The sequence below is a fragment of the Pituophis catenifer genome, unplaced genomic scaffold (genome assembly GCF_029215685.1).
Source record: "Pituophis catenifer annectens isolate HBS135680 unplaced genomic scaffold, rPitCat1.0.hap2 SCAF_3, whole genome shotgun sequence".
NCBI classification, from domain to species: domain Eukaryota; kingdom Metazoa; phylum Chordata; class Lepidosauria; order Squamata; family Colubridae; genus Pituophis; species Pituophis catenifer.
The window spans coordinates 1,479,888-1,498,908 of record NW_027256883.1 but is presented as its reverse complement, the minus strand read 5'-3'; the positions used below and the strand labels follow the sequence as shown (position 1 = coordinate 1,498,908).

At 47.6% G+C, this 19,021-nt stretch overlaps 1 protein-coding gene across 1 annotated transcript; it reads right to left on the bottom strand.

The window, feature by feature from the left end:
* Nucleotides 1-5,394: 5,394 nt before the first annotated feature.
* On the bottom strand, nt 5,395-18,938 carry SLC39A4 (solute carrier family 39 member 4). Its single transcript, XM_070941931.1, has 10 exons — nt 18,881-18,938; nt 16,793-17,382; nt 16,005-16,176; nt 13,884-14,056; nt 12,359-12,523; nt 10,070-10,183; nt 9,346-9,403; nt 8,977-9,129; nt 7,803-7,990; nt 5,395-6,744 (listed from the first exon to the last, which is right to left on the bottom strand). Exons 2-10 carry the CDS (start codon nt 17,366-17,368, stop codon nt 6,616-6,618), a joined length of 1,728 nt encoding a protein of 575 aa, XP_070798032.1. The 5' UTR covers nt 17,369-17,382; nt 18,881-18,938; the 3' UTR covers nt 5,395-6,615.
* Nucleotides 18,939-19,021: the final 83 nt, after the last annotated feature.

Below are 19,021 nucleotides of genomic sequence, written 5' to 3'. Positions count from 1 at the left end.
ATGAACTAAAGGGCCACCATCAGGGAGCTGTTGGACAGCATTACTTGGTCTGTTTTGTGGATGTTTGGGTGATTTAGGGGTGGGGAATTTGTGGTGGGTGGGGGGGTGTTTGGGGATTGTTATGTGTGTTGGACCTGATCTTTGGGTCTTAAGTGAATTTCGTTGTATGGGTATACTGTGTATACACATACAATAACAATAAAGTTATTATTATTATATTCACAAAAATGACAGTATACACAGCAAACGAGATAACTATGCTGGATTTCGTATCCCAAATCACTAGTCAAACACTTCCTAAGCGTTTAGGACTCTGTGATGTATCGACGGATTATGCGAGCAGATTCCAGTAAGGTGGCCTTCTGCAGCTGACCAATGGTGATCTTGTCAGTGCCAATTGTTTTTAAGTGTTTGCCTAGGTCTTTAGGCAAATTATTATTATTGGTTAATCTTTAGTGAGATTCACAGCCTTTGAGGCTGGTTAATAGCTCAGCAGCTCGAGTCCTAACCAAGGACCTAGGAACTGTTAAGGTATCGTCGGAGGATGTAAGCTGTTCCGAGTAAAGTGGTTTTTTGTAGAGTCAAAATGTTCAAGTCCGGCAAATTTAGGATTTCTAAATAGCGGGGTAGCCCTTTGGGTATTGCTCCAAGGGCTCCAATTACAATCGGGACAACACACAATTTCTTTTTCCACAGTCGCTCAACTTCAATTTGCAAGTCCCGGTACTTTGTGATTTTTTCTTGCTGCTTATCTTCAATCCGTGCATCATCAGGTATTGCAATGTCAATGAACTTTTTCTTTTTTCTTTTCAACTATTGTTATGTCAGGTGTGTTGTGGACCAAGTGCCTGTCAGTCTGAATCCTAAAGTCCCACAAGATCTTGAGTTTCTCATTCTCTAAAACATTCTCAACCTGATGTTCCCAGTGGTTTTTGCTGTACTCAGATTCAAACTTCTGGCACAATTTTCAGTGAACCAGTAAATAATAATAATAATAATAATAATAATAATAATAATAATAATAATAATAATAATAATTTGGCTTTGCAAGAACCAGATCCCTGGATAATTAACTAGATATTGAAATAAAAATAAAATAAAAAATAAAAGGAGGGGTTAACTTTTATCTCTAGTCCAACCAACTTATTTTTTCTTTGTTAACTATTAAAAGGACACGTAAGGGAAGGATCTTTGAATGTCTGAACATCCCTTTCGCCTGAATATTCTGATCAGTTGTAATAAAATGATCCTTATCTCCTGCTTGAGCAGGGGGTTGGACTAGAAGACCTCCAAGGTCCCTTCCCAGCTCTATTTTATTTATTTCTATTTATTTCTATTTCTATTCTGCCTCGGTTTGCCTGCCCCCAGCCTAAAAAGAGCCACATTTGGCCTTCACACGTGCTAATCGCGGGTATTTAAACCCGGGTTCATCAATGAATTAATGAACCCAAGAAGCTGGCTGGGTTCCTTCAGGAACCTTCTTTGCAGAACCCCCGCGAGGGCGCCTCAGAGCATGTACAGAGTGCCTTTTCTTGCCCCCAAGCACCAAGTCCCGGAGAAACACGCCTCCGAGGCGGGAAATGTGACCGAATAGAGGGAGTTCTGTCAGCCCGGGCTCGACGGAGCCCCCAGACCCCCAAAACCACCGGGCGCGGCGCTTACCTCAGAGACCCTCACCGGCGGGAGCAGCGGGAAAAGCACTCCGGGCGGAAACCGCGCCCGCCGGAACCCTCAGCGCGGCTGTGGAGCAAGGAAGAAGCATCGAGATGGGAGGCTAGAGCGGAGCGAGGGGAAGGGGCGTGGCCACGAGCCGGCGGGGAAGAACAGGCGGCAGGGACCAGAGAAGGGATGAGATGAGGCGCCCGCTATGCTTCGGTTCCTTCCGTCTGATTGGGCAGCGGGAAAGGAGAGCTGTCCAATGGTGATGGCCGATTGCCGCGGTGTTAGGACTTCAACTCCCAGAAGGCCGTGACGCGCATGTGCAGTGACGCGGAAGTTGAATAGGTTTTAGAACAGGGGTGTCCAAACTTAGCCAGTTGAAGACTGTGGTGGACTTCAGCTCCCAGAATTCCCCAGCCAGCAACTTGCTCATGTTTATAGCGCATGCTGGCTGGGGAATTTTGGGAATTGAAGTCCACCACAGTCTTCAAGGCGTCAAGTTTGGACACCTCTGCTTCGGAGAGAAAGCAGGAAGGTGCCAGATTGGGAAGCGGGTTCGAGTCTCCTGCCTGAAAAGCAGCATTGGGGCTGGAGCAACTCTGTCCATGGAGTTAGTTCGACCCTGAGAAGGACACCCATCTCCAGAAATGGCTTTCCTTTCATTCCCAAGCTTATTTCTATGAAATTATTGTCACCTCCTAAAGTACTTCTGAGCATGTGCAGAGTGTTTTTGCTTTGGCCCCTGCAAAATTGAGGGCCAGGATGCAGGATGAGACCCTGGGATGTCCGTTCTGGTGTCCTCTTTTCCCCCACAAGGCTGCCTAGGGCATCGGGGAAAGCCGCCAGCCAGAGGCAGAGCCTCCCTCAAAGGAAGCAGCCACAATTGGGCGACAGGGAGAAGGTGCAGAAATGGCAACCACACAAATTTACACAAGGGAAGCTAAAATGCTGCTATTGAGGGTCCCTGGTGCTCTCTGAGCTTGGTGGTTTTCTTGCAGGTGTTTTATTATCCAACTAGGTAACAGCATCAGTGCTAGGGAGGAGGAGGAGGACTGTGAGGCCCTTGGTTCTCTCTGAGCTTGGTTGTTTTCTTGCAAATGTTTCATTACCCAAACTAGGGAACATTAGCAGTCCTAGAAAGGAGTGAGGTTGGGGGGAGGAGGAGGATAAAGCTTGGTGATGTTCTTGCAGATGTTTCATTACTTAACTAGGTAATATTATCAGTGCTAGAAGAGAGAGGGGTTTGTGGAGAGGAGGAGGAGGACTGTGAGGTCCTTGCTGCTCTCTGGGCTTGGTTGTTTTCTGCAGACGTTTCATGACCCAGCTAGGTAACATCATCAGTGCTAGGTAGCTGGTTAGGTCATGAAATGTCTGCAAGGAAACGAGCTCAGAGACCCCCGAGGACCCCTCATGACAGTTCAACGAAGCTTGTATCTGCACCCCCACCCATCTGTGAGGGGAAGAGGGGCTTCTCAATTTTAAGACTCCATCCTTTGAAAATAGCCCACTCTCTCCCAAATGTCTGCCTTGACCATTTTTCCAGGTTCCTGCCCTGTTCAAACAAAACACGCATTTTGGTGTGAAATGCTTAGAATCCATAGGTTTTATTTAACAACGATGAGACATGATGCGGTAAAAGTTACACAAGATGGAAGTCCGTAGCCCACCATCTGTCTAGGACTCCAGCCCTTACCATCATTTTTTTCCCTCAGTACCACTGAAGTAGTGTTAAAGAGTGCTACAATACTTGTAGTGTGTGTTTTCCTACCACTGAATATCCACAACCCCCCCAACTCCCCCCACCCACTCCAAATTGCACTGTATACAGGTACTCCTTGACTTATGACCACAACTGAGCTGAACTCAATTTATGTTGTTCGGCAAAACGGTGGGAGAGTTTTGCTCCATTTTATGACCTTCCTTGCCACAGGTGCTAAGGGAATCAGTACAGTTATGATGAACACGGGTTATGTGATTCTGGCTTCCCAGAAGATCAGAAGATCACAAAAAGGGATCTTGTGAGGCCCGGGATCCTGCGACCGTCATAAATATGAATCGGTTGCCAATTGCCTAAATTTTGGTCACGTGTCCATGGGGATGCTACAAACAGTTGTAAGTGTGAAAAGCGGTCATAAGCCATTCTTTTCAGGGCCGCTCTGACTTCAGACGGTCACTAAACAAAGGATTGCAAGTCGCGAACTCTTGGGCCGGGGGTTGGACTAGATGACCTACAAGGTCCCTTCCAAATCTGTTAATCTGTATCTAACTACCTGTGTACCTCTGAACCGGGTTTGTAGTCCAGCCTCTCTCTTTCTCTCCTTACTCCTGCTGCCTGAGTCTTTTTACACTTGGAGGTGCAAGGCTGATTTTCTGTACCTACTCCTCAGCTGTGTGTGCATGTGTATGTTGTGTATAATTTACACAGCTGGCACTACTGCACAAAAGTGTCTTAGTTGTACATTGGTCTCCACCAGCTAAATCTCCAGAGGGACATTTTTTAAATAAACGTCTTCAATTGTTGTGCAAAGGATGAACAAATCTACGCAGAACATAGAATCATAGTTGGAAGGGACCTTAGAGATCTTCTAGTCCAACCCCCTGCCCAAGACAGGAGTTCTTATATCATCCCAGAAAATGGTTGTCGTCTTCTCTTAAAGCCTCCAGTGTTGGAGCCCCCACAACTTCTGAAGGCAACTTATGTTCCATTGGTTGATTGTCCTCACTGTCTGGAAATTTCTCCTTAGTTCTAGGTTGCTTCTCTCCTTGATTAGTTTCCACCTGTTGCTTCTTGTCCGGGCGCTTCGAAGAATAGGATGATCCCCTCTTCTCTGTGAGAGCCCCTCAAATATTGGAACATGCTGTCATGTCAACCCTGGTCCTTCTCTTCTGAACTTTTACAGAATCCGGAATGATAGAGTTGGAAGGGTCTTCAGAGTTGGAGGTCTTTTGGAGGTCTTCAGAGTTGGAAGGGACCTTGGAAGTCTTCCAGTCCAACCCCCTTCTCAAGCAGTTGACCCTATACCATTTCAGACAAATGTCTGTCCAGTCTCTTCTCTTCTTAAAAATCTCCAGTGTTGGAACATTCACAACTTCTTGTGACAAGCTGTTCCACTGATTGATTGTTCTCACTGATAGGAAATTTCTTCTTAGTTCTAGGTTGCTTTTATTCTTGATTAGTTTCCATTCGTTGCTCCTGGTGTTTTGGAGAACAGGTTTATTTTTATTTATTTATTGGTTCAATTTATATGCCGCCCTTCTCCGGAGACTCAGGGTGGCTTACAATACATTAAGCAATAGCTTTCATACTTTTGTATATACTTGCTTAGTAGGGCTTTTGGCCCCCCCTAAGCGGTGTTCTTTTTTATACAAAGTCAGCTTATTGCCCCCACAATCCGGGTCCTCATTTTACCTACCTCGGAAGGATGGAAGGCTGAGTCAACCTTGAGCCTGGTGAGATTTGAACTTGCAGTAATTGCAGGCAGCTGGTGTTACTTAACAGTGCTTTGGTCTGCTGCGCTACCAAGGTTGACCCTTTCCACATATTGGAACACCGCTATCATGTCACCCTAGTCCGTCTCTTTATTTAGTTTAAACATACTTATTTCTCTGGGTATATTATATTATACCTAGTACGTATAAGCAGTTTTGTTTTTTTTAAATAGGAAAGTTATTTACTTCCTTTACATAATTCTCTTTGCAATACCAAAACGTTCCATTGCAAATACGATGAATTCAAATTATCTGGCTGCTGTTTTTTTTCCACATTCTATGCCTCTGGATGAATTGAAAAGAAGGGGCTTTTTTTCAGTTGTCCACCGACACTTGGCGAAAAGCTGCACCGGAATGTGGGTCTGAAGGAAAAGCAGAATTTGAAGGAGTGCAGTTTGGCCCAAATCCCAGTGTCTCTTGAGTATCATGGAAGGGATGTTTATGTATCTGTATTTATCTGAAAAAAACTGACTCTGCAGCTTCAGAAAAAATGCTGTGGGGAGGAGGGGGAGGGGGAGGGGAGGGGGAGGAGGAGGACTGTGGGGTCCTTGCTGCACTCTGAGCTTGGTAGTTTTCTTGCAGACATTTCATGACCCAACTAGGGAACATCATCAGTGCTAGAAGGGAGTGGGGTTTGTGGAGAGGAGGAGGAGGAGGAGGAGGAGGAGGAGGAGGAGGAGGAGGAGGAAGAATCTGTGGGGTCCTTGCTGCACTCTGAGCTTGGTAGTTTTCTTGCAGACATTTCATAACCCAACTAGGGAACATCATCAGTGCTTGAAGGGAGTGGGGTTTGTGGAGAGGAGGAGGAGGAGGAGGAGGAGGAGGAGGAGGAGGAATCTGTGGGGCCCTTGCTGCTCTCTGAGCTTGGTAGTTTTCTTGCAGACATTTCATAACCCAACTAGGGAACATCATCAGTGCTAGAAGGGAGTGGGGTTTGCAGAGAGGAGGAGCGGGAGGGGGAGGAGGAGGAGGAGGATAGGTGTATGTATGAACAAGAATAAGGATTTAATAAATACAATAAATAGAAGGTGAAGGCAGGGTAAACATCCTTGCAAGGCGTACTGGTACAAAAATTGAAGGAGGAAACCAGGGATGCCCCAAGAGAAGGACCCACTGATTCAGGCAGACGGAGGAAATTTGAACCCTGGGCCGAGCTTTCATTTCTGTCTGCTGTCATGGACCGGTCTTCAGGTGGCCGTGGCTTCCTTCTTTTCGGACATCAGGACTCTGCCAGGCCAAGACTGAGAGCCGACTGAGGAATTTTTGGCAATGTGTAGAAAAGGTGAGATGGACAGCCGAGCCTCAGGTGAAGCCTGACCGGTGTCCCTGGATGCCTCCCCCAGGGTCTGGATTTGCCCCCCAAACGCCGCACCGCCTTTCGTGTCCCTGATTTGGCCGTGCCTGCCGGAGGGGGGGGCGGGAGGGGGGGCGAGGGGTGCCTGGTGCTGCTCCATAGGACCGTTGCAGCTAAATGGTGATGTTGTCCTCGAAGAGGGAGAGCACCAGAAGGATGGCCCAGCCGGCCAGGAGGCCCAGGTTTTGCAAGGCGAAAAGTAACCAGGGTCGTTTGTCCTTCGCGTTCATCAGGGCCGGAAGCTGGAGGGAGAGCAGAGCAAGAAGCAATCGTGGTCATACGCGGTTGGAGGTCGTCCTCGGCGTACAACCGTTCCTTTAGTGACGGTTCAAAGTTACAATGGCACTGAAAATTATGGGCTTTGGGCCAATCGCCAGGAGGCGGTGAGTTCTAGTTCTGCCTTAGCAATGAAAGCCAGCTGGGTGACTTTGGGCCAATCACCAGGAGGCGGTGAGTTCTAGTCCCGCCTTAGCCATGAAAGCTGGCTGGGTGACTTTGGGCCAATTATCAGGTGAGTTCTAGTCCCACCTTGGGCATGAAAACCAGCTGTGTAACTTTGGGCCCATCACCAGGAGATGGTGAATTCTAGTCCTGCCTTAGGCATGAAAGCCAGCTGGGTGACTTTGGGCTAAGCACCAGGAGATTGGGAGTTCTAGTCCTGATTTAGCCATGAAAGGTGACTTAATAACTTTGGGCCAATCATTAGGAGTCAGTGAGTTCTAGTCCCGCCTTAGGCATGAAAGCCAGCTGGGTGACTTTGGGCCCATCACCAGGAGATGGTGAGTTCTAGTCCTATTTTAGGCATGAAAGCAGCTAAGTAACTTTGGGCCAATCACCAGGGGACGGTGAGTTCTAGTTCTGCCTTAGGTATGAATGCCGGCTGGGTGACTTTGGGCCAATCCCTTTCAGCCTGACCCACCTCACAGGATTGTTGTGGGGAAAAAGGAGGAGAAGGCTGTAGTAGGCATGTTCGCTGCTTTGAGTTATTTATAAATAATAATAATAAAGGTGGGATATAAATAAATATTTTCCCCTCTCCTGCTCTTCCAATACCCTTGTCTCTTTCGGACATTCTTCCATTGCTTTGGTATCTCATCACTATTCATTTTAACTCTCAGAGAATCCTCCGAAGTTGCCTTCTAGTCATCCTGGTTCTCAGATGCCTTTCCCCCCCCCTTTTGGATTCCAATCTCCATAATTCCCAGCCTTGGCCATTGGGGGCTTTGCAGCCCAGCTCCTCCGCAGAGCCAGAGGTTGGGCAAGGCTGGCCCAGAGACCCTGGCCGGGAGGTGCCACTTACCATATCGCACAAGGCCACGTAGAGGAAGAGGCCCGTGGCCACCGTGAAGATCCACGCCTCGAACTCCTCCCCGGTGCTGACCGACAGGGCGATGTAGAGGCCGAGGAAGGCCGTGAGGGCGCTCACGAAGTTGAGCAGCAGAGCCCGCTTGACGCTGAGGCCGGCGTGGAGCAGAGCTGCAAAGTCTCCTGGGGATGGAGGGCAGAAGGGGGGGGGCAGTGAGAAAGGGGGCAGGGCTTGGCCCCCAGGGCTGGCCAACGCCTCTGGCCAACATTGATGGTTGCACACAGTCCTTGGAATTCAGGATTCCCATTTCCAACAGGCTAGCACTGATAATGTTACTTAGCTGGGTGGTGAAATGTCTACAAAGGAACAGCCCGACTCAGAGGGAAGGATGGGAATGAGGGAGGAAGGTAGATGTGGGTGAAGAAGGGAAGGAAAGAAAAAGGGGAGGGAAGCACAGCAGGAGGGAAGAAGGAAGGGAAGAAATTGTGAATGAAGGAGGGGAGGGAAGGAGGGAGGGAGAAAGGGGAAGGAGGGAGAGGAAGGAAGGAAGGAAATGTGGGTGGGGAAGGAAAGGGGAGGAGAGGGAAGGGAAGTATGGAGAAAGGAGGGACGGAAGGAAGGAAGGAAAGGAAGAAATTGTGGGTGAAGAAGGGGAGGGGAGGGAACGGAAGGGAAGGGGGAAGAAAGGGGAAGGAAGGAAGGAAGGAATAATAAAATAGAATACAGAATAACAGAATTGGAAGGGAATTTTGAGGTCTTCCATTCCAGCCTCCTGCATAGGAGACCCTATAAGGAGGAAGAGGAAGAGGAGGAGGAAGAGGAAGGAAGGAAGGAAGGAAGGAAGGAAGGAAGGAAGGAAGGAAGGAAGGAAGGAATAATAAAATAGAATACAGAATAACAGAATTGGAAGGGAATTTGGAGGTCTTCCATTCCAGCTTCCTGCACAGGAGAACCTATAAGGAGGAGGAGGAAGGAAGGAAGGAAGGAAGGAAGGAAGGAAGGAAGGAAGGAAGGAAGGAAGGAAGGAAATTTTGGGCAGGGAAGGGCAGGGAAGGAGGGAGAGCAAGGAAGGAAGGAAGATTACTGATGTTACAGATGCCCTCCAGCCCCAAGGCAGGGAGTACCATCACCCACCCCCCGCCAACCTCTGACCCCTCTTGCAGCCCACCTAGCTCGTGGGGCAGTTCATGGCAGAGGACCGCCAGGGAAGTGGCCAGCCCGGTCTTCCAAGAGGAGGAGAAGGCCGCTCCCATGGCCAGGCCGTCAGCGAAGTTGTGGATGGCGTCCCCAATGGTGATCATGTAGGGCAGCATGCGGAGTTCTGTGGGGCGAGAAGGGAAGGAGGGGGTTGCAATGTGGGGCAGGCTTGGCTTGGGGATGGGAAAGTGGGGGTGGGGTGAGGGGCTGGAATACGAAGGCTGGAGGTTTGGTGACCCAGGGAGTTGTTTTTAATCTGGGGGTCTCGGTGCCCAGCATCTCTGGGGGGGAGGGGGTTGGGCTGGAGAGCAGCCTCGAGGGTCCCAGGACTTCTCCTCACCCCGGCTGAGTTCCGTCTTCGGCACCTGCCGGCCAAAATCCGTTTCTTCCACCGACACCTGAAGGAAACATGGAAGCAGGAATTCCCTTCAGAAAAGGTGAGTCCACCCTTGCCTCGGACAACTGCTAGGCCATTCTCCTGCCCCAGTCCCTGGCGGCTGTCCTCCTCCTCCTCCTCCTCCTCCTCCTCATCTCCACAAACCCCACTCCCTTCTAGCACTGATACTGTTATCTAGTTGGGTAATGAAATGTCTGAGAAAACAACCCAGCTCAGAGAGCACCAAGGACCCCACAGTCGGTATCCTCCTCCTCCTCCTTCTCCTCTTCCTCCTCCTCCTCTTCCTGCTCTTCCTCTTCCTCCTCCTCCTCTCCACATCCCCGACTCCTTCTAACACTGATGTTCCCTTGTTGTGTTTGCAAGAAACAAGCAACCTCAGAAAGCACCAAGAACTCCACAATCCTCCTCCTCCTCCTGTTCTTCCTCCTCTTTCTTTTCCTGCTCTTCCTCCTGCTCTCCTTTCTCCTCCTCCTCCTTTCTCTCCTCTTCCTCCTCTCTACGCACCCCACTCCTTCTAGCACTGATAATGTTATCTAGTTGGGTCATGAAACGTCTGCATGAAAACAGTCAACAGAGAGCAGCCACATTCTTTTCTTTCTCCTCCTCCTCCTCTTCCTCCTCCTCCTCCCCATCTCGAAAGTCGAGGGGCTTGGACATGGAGATTTACCAGGTCAGCATTTGAAGCTCCTTTCTCTTGTTTTCTCCTCTTCATCTCATCCTGGTACAGCTGCAAGGACAGTCCGTGGTCACACTGGTGGCCTTGGCTGGATTCAGAGTGATCCTAGGAAGAGAAGGCGTGGGGGGGGGGGGCGAGAGAAAATGTGCATTTGGCATCACCCAAGTGCCCATTTCATTTACAGAGAGTCCTCGACTTACGACCACAAATGTCCCCAAAATTTCTGTGGCTAAAGAAGACAAATTATTAAGCGATCATTTTACGACCTTCCTTTTCAGAGTTGCTAAGCGAATCACTGCACTTGTTCAGTCAGTAACGCCGTCGTTCAGTGAATCTGGGTTCCCCGTGGACTTTGCTCGTCGGACATTTGCAAAAGGGGATCACGTGACCTTGGGACACGGCAGCCGTCATAAAGACTGACCCAGTTGCCAAGCCTCTGAATTTTAATCGTGTGACCGTGGGGACGCTGCCATGGTCATAAGTGTGAAAAAGCCAGTCCTAAAGTTTTCAGTGCCAATGTAACTTCCAACAGTCACTAAACGAATGCTTCGACCCCCTAAATCGAGGACTGCCTGTACTTAAAAATAGTGGCACCCTGATTATGTATGCATTTCTTAATTTAAAACATTTGGGGATGGGGCTTGACTCATTTTTGTGGGGGGGGGGGTGTTATGATGCACTGTTGGGGGCAGTGGTGAAATCTAAAATTTGTTACTACCGGTTCTGTGGGCGTGGCTTGGTGGGAGGGGGTAATGTGACTGGATGGGCATGGCCAATTTTTTTTTTTTACTTTTAAAACCATTTTTTCTGCAACCTCTTCGGCGAAGAGGTTGTAAAAAAATGCTTTCAAAAGGCTCTGATGATCCCAGCTGAGTTGCCTGATCAGCAGAGGCTTTTTTTTCTTTTTTTTTATTTATTTTTAAAGTTTTTTTTTATTTTGAACACATTAAAACAAAACATAAACACACTACATTTATATACATATCACATCACATATCAAGAGGAATAAAGGAGAGAGGGGAAGAAAATGTTGCAGATCAAGGTGCAATGTAGACGAAATAAAGAAAGATAGAAAATAATTGTTGAATAAGACAAAAGTTAAAATATGTGTAAATAGATGTAAATAGCAAGAAAGGATCACTTTGAAATAGCTGAAGGAATAAGTGACTTTTTTTTCTTTTAAATGCCTCTGACGATCCAAGCTGAGTTGCCTGATCGTCAGAGGCATTTAAAAGAAAAAAAGGTTTGTTTTTTTTAAAAAAAGCCTTTGATTATCCCAGCTGAGCCGCGCGATCATCAGAGGCTTTTTTTTAAACTTTTTTTAGCATTTTTTTCGGCCGAAGAGGTTGTAGAAAAATGCTTTTAAAAGTAAAAAAAAAAAGCCTCTGATGATCGTGCGGCTCAGCTGGGCATGGCGGGGGGAGGCAGGCATTTTTGCTACCGGTTCGCCGAAACACCCGCCTCCATCGCTACCGAATTGGGGGATCTGGTCCGAACCAGGAGCATTTCATCTCTGGTTGGGGGTGATTGAAAATGACACACAGGAGAGTTTTAGTAAGTTTTAGTAATTGAATTATGAGACTCGAGTTGCCAATATTTGGAGGACCACCAGATGGCAGCAGAGGGGTTCAGAGAACTTCAGGTAATCCTCTATTTAGGACCACAATTGAGACCCTGTGCCAGAGGTATCTAAGCTTGGGAAATTTAAGACTTGTGGAGTTCAACCCCCAGAATTGCTGGGAAATGCTGGCTGGGGAATTCTGGGAGTTTGAAGTCTTGCCCTATATATCGTTTCAGACCAATGGCTGTCCTATCTCTTCTTGGAAACCTCCAGTGATGGAGCTCCCACAACTTCTGGTGGCAAGTAGTTCCACTGATTTAATTGCCCTCACTGTCAGGAAATTTCTCCTTAATTCCAGGTTGCTTCTCTCCTTGATGAGTTTCCATCCGTTGCTTCTTGTCCTGCCCTCAGAGGCTTTGGAATCACAGAATAACAAGGAAGGGAATAATAATAAGGAAGGGACCTTGGAAGTCTTCTCGTGTACCCCCCCCCAAGCAGGAGACCCTATACCATTCTGGAGAAATGGCTGTCCAATCTCTTCTTGAAGACCTCCACTGATGAGCACCCACAGCTTCTAGAGCAAAGCCGATTAATTGTTCTCACTGTCAGGAAATTCCTCCATAATTCTAGGTTGGGCGTCTCCTTGATACGTTTTCTTGTCTACCCTTCACCCCCCAATTCTGTGGCCGTGGGAAACTCAGAACAAGCAGCCGACTCACCTCCTCGTGCGAATGTCCCAGGAGGGTGAAGAATTTCTCCAAGAGGAAAAAGAGGTAGAGCCCCCCGAGCACAGCCAGGAGCTTCCAGAGTTTGTCATTGGCCTCGGGTCCGTGGTGGAGGTGGGCATCGCCCTCGCTGTGGGAGTGAGAATGGAGGCCCAAGAACTGAAATGAGAGTGGTGGTCCGAGTGTGATTGCAACCCAGAACAGAAGGAGAGAGGTCTTTCATAGCAATCGTACATCATGAGAAGGTTGGGTTTGGTAGAGCTACTAATTACACTTCCATTTCATTTCTGCACAGCCCAACTGCAGATGGTCCTTGAGAAACTACTGTCATGGAGCCTACACATCACGAGAGGTGGGATCTGGCCGAGCTACTAGTTACACTTCCATTACATTTTTGCCCTGTGTAGGGCAAGGTAGTCCTTGAAAAAAAACCGGAAGGGAGCCTGCTTGACCTCCGTTAAGCGAGACATATCCAGAGATCTACAAAAGGTAAGCGTTCAGTGGATGATGGGCCTGTGTGGAGTAGGGCCAAAGCTTATGGGGTCTCAGTGGGGAGGGGTGGGATGGAGGGGGAGGTAGGCAGGGAGCACTGCAGCTTCCCTGTAGTTGGTTGTGAGGACGAATGACTGGAGGCACCACAGTAGCCGTAACTTCAAAACAGGGTCATAAATAGCTTTTGGTGGTAGTGGTGGGGTCGATTGTAACTTCAAACAGTCGTTAAGTGATCAATCGTATCTCAAGGACTACCTGTATAGTACTCTCCTGGGATACTTTGGGGGATGAAGAAGTGTTAGACCGCTGCCCTCCTTCCTTCCCCTAATTTTGGAGCCCCTGTCAGATGGCTGGACTAGAAGACCTCCAAGGCCCCTTCCAGCTCATTCATTCTATTCTACTCTAGATCCCTGAACATAAAAAAGAGTTTCTCTCTTTTTCGGTTGTACAGTATCTGGGGCTGCCCCCCACCCCCCACCCTTTCTTCTCACACCCACATACAGGTTATCCTCAACTTGCGACCACCATGGAGCCCAATTGTTGCTAAGTGAGAAGTGTGTTCAGTGAGCTTTGCCCCCTTTTGCAACCTTTCTCGCCACATTGGTTGAGTGGATCGCTGCCGTTGTTAAGTGAGTCGCACGGTTGTTAAGTGAATCCGGCTTCCCCTGTGAACCTGCCTTGTCGGAAGTTCGCAAAAGGGGATCACGTGATGCTGATATGAATCAGCTGTCCGGCATTCAGATGTAAATCACGTGACCATGGGGGAGGCGGCAACGGTCGTAAGTGTGAAAAAGGGCCATAAGTCACTTTTTTTCAGTGCCGTTGTAACTTCGGATGGTCACTAAGCGAACGGACGTAAGTCGAGGAGTACCTGTGTCCCTTTTCATTCTCATGCCCGCAGTTCCCACCTTCGGATGGGCCGCAGACCCCCACCTACCCCAGCACCTCAGGGAGTGCCCAACCCGCGACCTTCCCCCAAATCTTCGGGACCCCTTTTCAAGTCCCCTACTACCCCACCGGCACGGACCTTGGGGATGAGGTGCAGCAGGGCGTCCCCGGTGAGCGAGCCGACGGCCAGGCTGACAAAGGTTTGGATGACATACTGGTAGGCACTGATGCAAGCGGTGCAGAGCAGAAGCACGATGCCGAAAAGGGCACACACGCACACCAGCAGTGTGGCCAGGGAGCCGTAGATGTACTCTGGAAAAGAGGGAGGGTTAGGGAGGAATAACCCAAGAAAAGCAGAATAGACTAGGCTACGCTAGAACAGAACGGAACGGAATGGAACAGAGAAAACAGGACAGAATAGAATATGGAAAACAAATAGAAAAAAACAGAACAGAACAGAATAAGAATAGAACAGAATAGAATAAGGAATAGAATAGAATAGAATAGAATAGAATAGAATAGAATAGAATAGAATAAGGAATAGAATAGAATAGAATATGGAAAACAGAATTTAAAAAACAGAATAGACTAGGATATAGAAAACAGAACATAACAGGATATAGAAAACAACAGAACAGAATAGAATATGGATAACAGAATAGGATACGATATGGGCAACAGAACAGAATATGGAAAGCAGAATATAACCAAACAGAACAGAACAGAACAGAACAAAGAAAACAGAACAGAATAGAACAGAACAGAACAGAAAGAACAGAACGGAGCAGAACAGAACAGAATAGAGAAAACAGAGCAGAACAGAACAGAAAGAACAGAACAGAAAGAACAGAATGGAACAAAGAAAACAGAGCAGAATAGAATATGGAAAACAAATAGAAAAAACAATAGGATAGGATAGGATAGGATAGGATAGGATAGGATAGGATAGGATAGGATAGGATAGGATAGAATAGAATAGAATAGAATAGAATAGAATAGAATAGAATAGAACAGAATATAGGAAACAGAACAGAATAGAATATGGAAAACAGAATTTAAAAAACAGAATAGACTAGACTATAGAAAACAGAACATAACAGGATATAGAAAACAATAGAACAGAATAGAATATGGATAACAGAACAGGAAACGATATAGGCAACAGAACAGAATATGGAAAGCAGAATATAACAAAACAGAACAGAACAGAACAAAGAAAACAGAGCAGAATAGAACAGAACGGAACAGAGAAAACAGCAGAACAGAACAGAAAGAACAGAACAGAAAGAACGGAATGGAACAGAGAAAACAGAGCAGAGTAGAATATGGAAAAAATAGAAAAAACAGAATAGAATAGAATAGAATAGAATAGAATAGAATAGAATAGAATAGAATAGAATAGAATAGAATAGAATGGAATAGAATAGAATAGAATAGAACTGAACTGAACTGAACTGAACTGAACTGAACTGAACTGAACTGAACTGAACTGAATATAGGAAACAGAACAGAATAGAATATGGATAACAGAACAGGATACGATATAGATAACAGAACAGAGTATGGAAAGCAGAATATAACAAAACAGAACAGAATAGAATAGAATAGTGAAAACAGGACAGAAAAGACTAAAATAGCTTTATTTGGCCAAGTGTGGTAGCCATACAAGAAATTTGTCTCCGGTACAAAGATGCACTCGGTGCACTTACAAAACACGTCATTCAAGAGTGTGTGTGTGTTTGTGTGTCTGTGCGTGTGTGTGACCAAAGAGTTCACCTCCGTGCAAGAACGGGTCGGTGGCCAGTTCTAAGGAGATGTCCTTCTCCTACGTGCTTCGGAAAGCTTTTCAGGAGGCCCTGGGTGGTTTGAGAGGTTCCTAGTGAGACCAGCATCCTAGTCACCTCCACATTGCCTCAAACTTTAGAGGTTCAAACTCCGGAAGTCCTGGCCAGAAACGACCAGTCATGACTGGAGTGTGGAAGCTCAGAGGTCTTCAGTAGAATAACAGAAGGGAGATTCTCTATGGGAGACCTTCAAGGCAGATGTTTGATTCTGGCAGGAACCATTTTCCTGATGGTTTTAGAGCAGGGGTGTCCAACTGTGGCCACTTGAAGACTTGTGGACTTCAACTCCCAGAATTCCCCAGCTGGCTGGGGAATTCTGGGAGTTGAAGTCCACAAGTCTTCAAGTGGCCACAGTTGGACACGCTCTGGGTTTAGAGAGGGCTGGGGCAAACGGGATCTCCTGGGGATGGACTCACTCTCAGCCGTGGTGAGGCGCCCTTCTTCTGGAACCTTCCGAGGGGTTGTGCAGGCCTTGCTGAGCTTCTGCTGCACCAGAGCTGGGCTGAGGCGGGTGAAATCTGGGCGGCTGATTCCGAGGGCATCGTCAATCTCATAAATCTTGAAGATATCAGTGGGGCTGAGACAGACCTGGAAGGAAAGAAAAGTCCTTGAGTGACCGGCACTTGGCTTGAGGGGGCTGAAGTGACCTACTTCAGCCCCCCTCCCCAAGTAGTGGGGTCACCAAAGTGCTTTTTTTTCAAGAGGCAAGTGGACTTTCTGGGTTTTTTTCTTTGAAGACGTTTCGCTTCTCATCCATGAAGCTTCTTCCACTCTGACTGGATGGTGGGGAATGGAAGGATTGATACTCCTTGCAGACAGCTGGTCATTTCTATACTTTTAGAGGGTCCTTGAGGCCACTTGGAGGTTTATCTGTGTCCTCAGGGTCACCTGAGTCAGTGTTTCTCAACCTTGGCAACTTGAAGATGAATGGACTTCAACTCCCAGAATTCCCCAGCCAGCTGGCTGGGGAATTCTGGGAGTTGAAGTCCACTCATCTTCAAGTTGCCAAGTTGAGAAACATTGACCTGAGTGATGCAAAGGGCTATGATATCATCTATCTCCAGTCTACAACACAATCCTTTCAGCAGTTCCAAGGAGGTTCCACATCCGTTTGCACTACTCAGGTGACCCTGAGGACACAGATAAACCTCCAGGTGGGCTCACCTCTATGCCTATGGCAGTGCTAAAGAAGGACATGTCTCACCGTGTCCCAGATGTTCTGGGGGACGTCTTCTAAGTCTGCAGGACTTCGTTTTGAGCGCACCGGAGTACTTTCACTTCTGTTTCCATGGGGCTCCATGTGGTGATGGCCTGTTTCGTTGCCATGATGATGGCCTGTTTCATTGCCATGGTGATGGTCTGAGTGATCTTTGTGATCTTCATGGCCACCGTGTGTGGCATTTTTATGATCATGGTCATCATGTGTGTGTCCATCATGTACGTGGTCACTGTGGTCATGGCCATCGTGTGTGTGTCCACCATGATCATGGCCACCATGTGTGGCATTTTTATGATCATGGTCATGGTCGTCGTGTGTGTGTCCATCATGTACGTGGTCGCTGTGGTCATGGCCATCGTGTGTGTGTCCACCATGGTCATGGCCACCATGTGTGGCATTTTTATGATCATGGTCATGGTCATCGTGTGTGTGTCCATCATGTACGTGGTCACTGTGGTCATGGCCATCATGTGTGTGTCCACCATGGTCATGCCCATCGTGGTCATGGCCGTGGTCATGGCCGCCATCTTTTCTCCTAGGACCGACCTCCAACTGTACCATTAGTTCAGTTAACCCTGTTGTAAATCCAGAAAGGTCAGAGGTCATTGTTCATTCTTCCCATCCTACCTGTTCTTCTACCCTCATCAACTCAATTTGGGGTCCTCTAAGTCTGTTGGCCACAAAGCAACCCTCCAAAATTTGAAGTAGCCTGACCCAAAGAATTATGGGAGTTGAGTCCATCTGGGGGGACAGTCCTAACCCCTTTATTTGGATTCCCTCAAAGGTGATGCACAATCCCATCAAACTATGGTCTCTTATGAGCTTGACTTGTGTCTCCTAAACCACATGGACTAGGAAGTGTTGAAGGCCAGAAGAACTCAAGGCCACCCTGTTGGAGAAGTCTGTTTTAGCTCTTCTACCATAGTCATGATGGAGAACAGGGTGTCCAACCTTGGCATCTTTAAGACCAGTGGACTTCAGCTCCTAACATGGTTGCCTGGGGAATTCTGAGAATTGAAGTCCACAAGTCTTAAAGTTGTCAAGATTGGCACAGCTGATATAGATAGCGGGGTGAGGGGTGTCCCAGGCCTATTGTTATTTATATCCCACTTCCATGGCTCTGTCCCCCAAGTATTGATGGTGTCATGAAATCGGTAGACAAATACATAGATGATTGCTAGAAGATCATCTCTGTAGCTCAGGGTTGAAGTGTGGATTCTTGGTGCTCTCTGAAGAGAGGAGGGGGAGGGGGAGGAAGACTGGGAGGTCCTTGTTACTCTCCTTGTTTTCTTGCAGACATTTCGTGACCCAACTAGGTAGCAATATCAGTGTTGATAGACACTGTTCAGTTCAGAAGAGAAGATTGCTCTGAACAGCTGCATATCATGATGGTAACTCTACTACATCTTTAAAAAGCCAGTAATAAGGACAACAGGGGTATCTCCACCCTTTCCAAAGATACCAAATTATGGGCAGAATCTCCTAACGTTGAAAGTTATATCTTCAAGACAAATTTCCTAAGCCAGGGATCCTGAGCAGAATAGAACTAGAAGGGACCTGGGAGATCTTCTAGTCCAACCCCTTGCTCAAGCAGGAGACCCTATACCATTTCAGACAAGGGGCTAGCCAGTCTCTTCTTAAAAACCTCCAGTGATGGAGCACCCACAACTTCTGGTGGCAAGCTGTTCCCCTGGTTAATTGTTCTCACTGTCAGGAAATTTCTCCTTAGTTCTAGGTTGCTTCTCTCCTTGGTTCGTTTCCACCCATTGCTTCTTCTCCTACCCTCAAGTGCTTTGGAGAATTTATTGACCCCCTCTTCTTTGTGGCAAATACCGGAAGACTGCTATCATGTCCCCCCTTAATCCTTCTCTAGACTGGCCAAACCCAAATCCTGCAACCGTTCTTCATATAAAATAAAATACAATACGGAGATCGTAGGGAATTGGTGTCTCTTAAGATGGGCATTCACAAATCCTTGGACTCTCTCTCTCTCTCTCCCTCCCTCCCTCCCTCTCCCTCTCTCTCTCTCTCTCTTTCCCACCCGGGTGTACAAGCCACAGCTTGGAGACTTACCTGCCAGAGTGAGGTTGTGAGTCCCGTTGCTGTAGTGTTGGAAAATGTAGTCCAAAAAGTAGTGTTTGTGAGGCAGCGCGCCGAAGCAGCCCCCTCGTAAGACGTGATAGGAGAGGAAGGCCAAGACCTTCCCAGCTGGGT